Source organism: Pseudonaja textilis, chromosome 2, assembly GCF_049901715.1.
Source record: "Pseudonaja textilis isolate UNSWEBS1 chromosome 2, rPseTex1.2, whole genome shotgun sequence".
NCBI lineage: Eukaryota > Metazoa > Chordata > Lepidosauria > Squamata > Elapidae > Pseudonaja > Pseudonaja textilis.
Window position 1 is genome coordinate 79,896,901 of NC_141991.1, and position 7,464 is coordinate 79,904,364.

At 34.7% G+C, this 7,464-nt stretch overlaps 1 protein-coding gene across 3 annotated transcripts in view; it reads left to right on the forward strand.

Moving 5' to 3' along the window:
- FSTL4 (follistatin like 4) overlaps positions 1-6,781 on the forward strand; it is a 459,349-nt gene extending 452,568 nt beyond the window's left edge. For all 3 annotated transcript variants that reach the window (XM_087924402.1, XM_087924399.1, XM_087924401.1), the window contains one exon: positions 2,348-6,781. In XM_087924402.1, coding sequence (XP_087780528.1) covers positions 2,348-3,050 — 703 coding nt within the window. In that variant the 3' untranslated portion in view covers positions 3,051-6,781. The remainder of the gene's footprint in view (positions 1-2,347) is intronic.
- The last annotated feature ends 683 nt before the right edge of the window (positions 6,782-7,464 follow it).

Genomic DNA, 7,464 nt, shown 5'->3' on the forward strand with positions numbered 1-7,464 from the left:
AGGCAGGGAGATTACGATAGAATGCTGTTACAGTAACACCAATCCCAAGTGATCTTGCAAGCCTATCTTCAGTTTTGCAATTTAGATTTCAAGTAAGAAGTTCACACACATTTGCGTGTCAACTCAAACAATGATTTAGCACAAGTTCCAAAAATGGAGTGAGCTATAGTCAGCTAAGACAGGAGGTGGAGTTTGGAAGAATCCCTGTTTGTCTCATATGGAATGACAAAAGTATTGATGTGAATATAAATTAATGATCTTTAAAGCTGCCTCCTTGAGGAAATCATAATTAGTATTGTTCAAACTCTGGGTTTGAACAACAACAATGAAATCTAGCCACCAAGAGGAAAGAAATGGAGGGAATGTACAGTAAATGCTTGAGTGCTTATTTAATAACAGCAGGTGTATCATTGATCTGTTTCATTCAACTGTCAATGTAACCCTGATTATGTCTCCTAAGAAATCTCCTTGAGCATATAAATCCGACTACCAGATGTCTGTTTAGACCTGTGTTTCTCAAACTTGGCAGCTTTTAGGTATATAAACTTCAACTCCCAGAATTCCCCAGCCAGCCATGGCGAAGGGAGTTGAAGTCTTTATTTCTTAAAGTTACCACTGGTTTATATGCAACCTTACATTTATTGTAAGCAAAGAAGAGCTTAAAGTATTTTTTTAAAATGCATTTCAATGCATCCTGATACAAAGGAACAGCAGGCATAATCTTATTATTCCTTAGTCACACACCATTTTCATTTTCTGCACGAGATTTCTTTTTTAATTTGTAATTGATGCAAAAAGAACTAAATTCCAGGGTTATTTACAAGATCAAAGAATATAAAACCTTTTTTCTTAAGAAATGAATTTCTATGCATGATATTGTGCAGCTTTCAACTCTATTTTTTTCTGTTTACATAATTATGCACTATCCACCACAATCCCAAAACACTTTGTGGTTTACAATAATGATTATTATTTGGAGAAAGAATGAGTTTCTGTGTACTAGAACAGTCAGAAATATGGTTTTCAATCAAAGGAATTGAAATATTAGGACCATGGTTTTTGTGGGAGAAAAAATCACAAACTGTATAGATTGGGTTTGAGAAATTACAAAAACCCATTCCAAATTCATGCTGCTATATATCTGGATTACCAGATTTGGTAATCCAAATACCATAATCTTGTTATTTTAATCTCTCCAGGTGGAGGAACCATCCATGTAGAACATTTCCTATTAATTCTTTTGAATTAAAAACACAATGGGAGATACCATCTTTTTAGTTCAAGAAAGATTGCACCACTTAGTGTGTCTTCATCTTTTCTAGCACTCTTCCACCTCATTCTGTTTAATAAGCATTTTCTGCAAAGGAAGGAAAGGTTTAAAGGGTATCAGGATATACTGTCGTCTGTCCCCCCAAAAATCTACCATCATATGTGTCCCCAGCTAGTTCTTCTATATAGACATTTATATTTTGCAATGGGTGAAGATTTAGTAAACCCTTTGATTTCAAATGTCTATGCTACCAATGGCTAAAAACAACTCAATGAGAAAAGACTTGCATATCTTGAAAAAGTAGCTTTCTGTATCACTTATTGAGGTCAGGTTTATGTTAGTCTAATATATTTAAAAATCTTTATGCAATGTAAACATACATTAAGACACTGAAAAGCAATAACCAGAAGGATAATGCTAATTTTTTTGCAGCAAGAGACTTAAAGCAAATGCTAGAAGCAATGATCTTCTGCTATTACCCAAAAATGTCCATGGTACAAAACTTGACAGTGTGTTGTTTTACCTTTAATGTCTTTTCCCTGAATATCTCTGTGTCCAACTAAATATATTCTATTGCAGCTCAGAATTAAGCTCTAAGGTGGCATTAAACAAGGTAAAATATATTTGCCTAATTCCTTCCCATGATCAAAATATAGTGCGACATTTGATCTAAGCAAGGTTGGGTAAGATGGGGCTCCAGAATTGGTAGCTGCCTAAAGCTTCTTCAGGGTTTTCATCAAACTGTAATTTTCACTGTGACAGATGAGACGTCATTAAAGATGTGGCAGTGGTCATGTTAAATATTTGAAATTAATTTATAGTTCATGGTATCTAATTTCTGTTCTCACTTCACTCATTGTTTATGATGGTCACTCCTAGTTTTTTGAAGGTGTGTTGCAGTATCTCATACCTGAGACTGAACTTTGGCATTTCACCTGAAAATTGTGTGCTCTTGCATGTCCTTACTTAAATAAGGTTTTGAGCACTCGGGCACCATAAACTTGCTCACTCATGAATGGAACCCACATTTCTTAAAGTGCATAGTTAGTTATACCATGTTTTTCTTTTCGTTTACAGGTTTGGTTTCATCTTCAATAAGTCAAAGGCTGCAGTTCACAAAATTGATCTGGAAACCATGGCTCATATCAAGACTATCAGCTTCGGAAACTACTGCTGCCTGCCCCAGGCCATGGCCTACACTCACTTGGGAGGTTATTTCTTTGTGCAGTGCAAAGCAAACATGTCCATACCAAGAATTCCACAACTTATAATTGACAGTGTTACAGATTCTGTTATTGGTCCCAATGATGATGTATCAGGTACTCCCTACATCTCTCCAGATGGACGTTATTTGGTCAGTGCAGATGAAGAGAGTAGGAGGATCAAAGTCCAGGCCATAACAGTCCAAGGAAAAATCAAGTTGATTTATGATTTACAAACCTCTATGCACATATCCCATCTGACATTCCAATCCTCTTTCACCGAAGCCAATCAGTATTATATTTATGCTTCTTCACATTTGCAAACAGATGTGCTTTTTATTGAGTTGTCGACAGGGAAAATGGACCTCTTGAAGAACTTAAAAGACCCTATCAGATCTAAAGACTGGCCCTGGAACAGCTTCAACAGAATTATCCAAGACAGTGGATTATTTGGTCAATACCTTCTAACACCTGCAAAGAATTCACTCTTTATAATCAATGGCAGACAAAATAAATTACGCTGTGAAGTTTCAGGAATCAAGAAGGGCAACACAGTAGTCTGGGTAGGAGATGTATGAAAAATATACGAAAGGAAAAAGAAACCAGAACTTTCAGGAAAAAAGAAGGACTGATTGAACATTTAACTGCAGCAAAAAAAAAAAAAAAATATGCAGTAGCATTGTATATTTTTACACTGAGGGGGGAAACTGGTATACATTTCACAGTAGAAGACTGGCCTATTGCAAATAGGGTATGACCTGCTAATTGGAATTGGTTGTATTAGGAATCTAAGTTGAGTCCAATTTAATGACTTAATGTATGGAATATACCCTGGGAAAGGAATGATTCACCTGAGATGCTATAAGTAACATCCTATAGAGCCTCACTTTTGACTTGAAAGGCTGATCAATCTTTCAGTTCTCTCTGGGCAATCAGTTTTAATTCTGTTATTCCAACATAACATTTTGTATACAACATTGTGCCATGTGGCATGAGATCAACCCTGTCACTTAGATATTTTATTTTTACAAGGATGGAAGAGCTGGAAGGAATTTAGACTTTATAGAGCCATTCATGTCAAAGATTTCCGGAATCATTCTATATAACAGATAATATCAAGGCAAAAGGTTTGCATATTTTAAAAGGCAATATTTCCCCTCATCTAAAAACAGGTGAAAAACTGGACTGTGTTGCTTCAACTTCTGCTATCCCTACATATTTCAGGGGTGGCAGCCTTTCCCCAGTCCCTCTCTTCCAGCGAGAGTACTGAAGACACTGCAGTTAATACTAAAGGCAACACTTAAGAAGTGACAAATCGAGGATAGAGAGGGAAGTATGAAATTGATTCAGAAAAAACAGGAAAAAAATTAATACGGGATTTAGTCCAGATGTAATCATGCTTGGAACAGACCAACCAAAATTGTTAGGAATAGGATTTCCATTGTAAGCCATGGTTTTCTCTTTTGATAATACAGTTCCTTCAAAGGCTAAAATTTATATGCGCACACACGCACGCACATACACATGTATATCCAAATGATATTGTATTAGATTTTTTTCTCTCAGACATAATCCACACACGTGTATCTGATGTAGTTGGAGTTGCAGAACCTCCCGATCTAGGAAACTTTGTTTAAGGTGTCAATAAATGAACAAATATGCAAATATCTTCTATGTAAGCCACAAAGAGATATATTAGTTTATTTTTTGAACAGCATCAGCCATACAAAGTGTACAAAAATAAGCTGCTATTTTAGCATTAGAGAAGAGAAGCAGTACTGTTTCCAGTGCAGAAACATTTTTCAGAAAGCATTTATTCCCCTTCATTTAAAATTTACCATTAGTCAAAGAAATTGGGCCCTTTGTAGAAACAATAGATACATCTTCAAAAACACTCTTTTTAATAGCATATTTTTGTGCAGAAAACTTTTAGCTTTTATATAAATCAGACATATCTGTCATCTAGGATTTTAGGAAGAAAAGCCTTTTAAAAGAAATCTATCTATTCCATTTTGCTGTTCTTCTTCACATTCTTCTTTCATTCACAATGTCCTCATTTATAGTCAATTAGCATTTAGTTATAAAACACAGAATAAAGTAACACTCAATTGAATGAACTAAAAGGGGAAGGGGATGCCTGTAAAAGTAAACCATCCATTTAATCAGAATGGGATTTTATATCGGCAGATTTTACACATCTATACATGCATAAAATGGGAATAGGGATTTACACATGCATAATTGTTTGCATGGATAAAATAGTGCATGAGATTGTTATGCATGTGTAAATGGAAAATGGGCTTTTATACATGCACAGAACCATACAATATTTTGGCAGATTTTGTTTATTGCATCTGAAGTCCATTAAAGCAAAATTTTACTGCAATTTAGCAGAAATTAAGATATACCAGTAATGCGATGACACTAAGGCTTGTGCATTGACTCAACATATAATACGAATACACTTGCCCATTTAAAAAGCTATAACGTAAATGCATCTTTTTAGGAATGGAAACTCTAAATAATTACATTTGGAATATAGTTGCACAAATACAAAGTCCCAGTGTACTTTAAGTCAGGAGAACTTAGATCCCTTTATCTGATGGTTTTATTCTTGATGCATTTTAAAATACAACTTCAATTGGGTTTAATTTATTTTCCATCAGATTTGGTGAGTTTTCCATAATGTTGGTGAGTTTCCTCCCACCCCACCTCCAAAGGGATTTTGTTTACTGGGTTTAATATTTATTCAATATATATGGTAATAACTAGAAAAGTACCGTCTTTAATCATTTTTGCAAGAAATGAAACCACTGTGTTTTAGAAGCACAACATTATTTCTGCCAAGCAGACAGTAATCATCTTTAATTTGATTGATGATTATGTGCCAAGGGCTTTAAAGTATATATCTATGTGCGCTATGATATTCTGTTCCAAAGGGGATCCCTGCTTCTATGGACTAAATATGCAGAACATAATACCATGGATGCCCCATAATCCTTCACCTGTTCTAAGGCAGTCTTATCCATTCTTGATGACTGATGATTTCTAGGAGTTGAAGTCCACGCACTGGGGGACTGAGGAGACAGATTGGGCAATATTGATAAAGTCAGGTATTTGAACTTCTAAGTGGTTTGATATGCTTAGTATCAAGAACCCAAATCCACTTTTTCAACTTGATGGAATAAGACAAATATTTCTCTATTACTTACCAGCCTTTCCTGAGAGATTTCTATCTCTGGCCTCTACTGCTGGATATCTCAGGTAGACTGAATCCATACTATAAATATAAGCCACTTCATTCTATTAAAAAGCTTTGAGAACCATAATCATACTTGGAGATCTACAAATTGTTGACTAAGAATTCTTAGTGTAGCCTTCCCTCTACTCATCATACTTCCATTTTCATTATTCACTCATGGGAGCGCCTAAAGGTAGAAACCAAATTCTGAAGTATTGATACAACTTAAAAACAAATTATTAAATTTTTGACAGAAACAGGAGAAGAATGAGATCTTCTAAATTGATGAATAACAGAATTCTTGCAATCCATTGCTTAACTTTCCAGAAATAAAGTAGGATATGAGAGCTATTATAAAAAAAGTACAATAGTAGGGGTTGTGCCCTCTCTTGTCCCAATGTGATCAGTGGTAAAATACACTTTTTCCCCAAAAGCCATTTTTTTTCCTATGAGTCATAGGAGGTTAGAATTCAGACATTAAATATTGGATGTATGCTCCATTTGGAAATATTGTAAAGTAAAGCTGCATCCGATTTATAGTCAAGGTGACACATTGAGTGCTGCTTTATTATTCCGTTATTATTTTTGAATACGTTGAGTTGCCCATCAATTAAAACTTTTGTGACATAGATGCAGAAAAAAATGTTTATCTTCTTTTTAAAAAAATCTTGTAAATATCTGTTGAGGTTAATATTCTTGAAATTCAGATATGAAGGGTGTGTAATAAGCTTCACTGCTTTCTGTTTACTTTAATACACTGGACTAGAGTGAATTCAAATGTTAATTTTCCAAAGATGCCTCTGTGACTTTCTTCTTTCGCCCTCAAGTTCTATTGATGTGTTTTCTAAATATCCAAATGACCTCATCCTACTTAGAAAATGATAATTAATTTAGGTGCATCACATAACTTGTGAACAGTTCCAATGATGTTTGATCTAACTGATAAGTGTGCACATTTCATAATCATAATTCTGAGATCACAATTTCTCTGTACCACAAAAGGTGAACATTGAGTTTGTTTCCTTACGATTCTTGTTTCTCAAGCTTATTAAATCTCATTTGGTTGCATTTCCTGATTTATTTCTTTTGTCTGCCAGCACATGACATCTGGGTACCACTTCCTATTCTTTCTCAGCCAAGAAATTAATAGTCACGGTTATTAAGGGGAAATAATTGAAATTGAAATAGCATGTAATTAGCTACCCTAACATGCTTATATATCATTAAAAGTTTTATTGGATGGATGATGATTTCGATGAACAAAGTAACTGATTTAAGATAAGGATCAAAATAAAGGACAGTATGAAAGAGATGTCATGATTTACTTTGCTATTAATAGTTCCTTTTTCTTTTTAAAGAGGAAATTGCTAAAACAATTTAGTAATATTAACCTAGCAATTTATCTGTTATCTTACTTTGTGCCATTCAGAATTAAACAGACTACTTTGACATTTTGGTACAGAAGACAAGGATTAAGCTCTAGTGTGTGTGTCGATGTGAACATACCCATTTCATAGTGCTCCACAATACTTTTTTTTTCTTGATATGCACGCAGAAAGCGGGGAGTCATTGTAAACAACAGGAAGTTAGAACTGTGAGCAATGATTTTATTGTTTTATTGTTACTCTTTTATTATATTTACTTTATGTTTCTATCTCTTTAATTTGGTTTGGGAGCAGGGGTGGGATTCACGCTGCATGCGCATGTAAAAAACCTTATACTGTGCCGCCTGGACACCTGAAAAGTGCTGC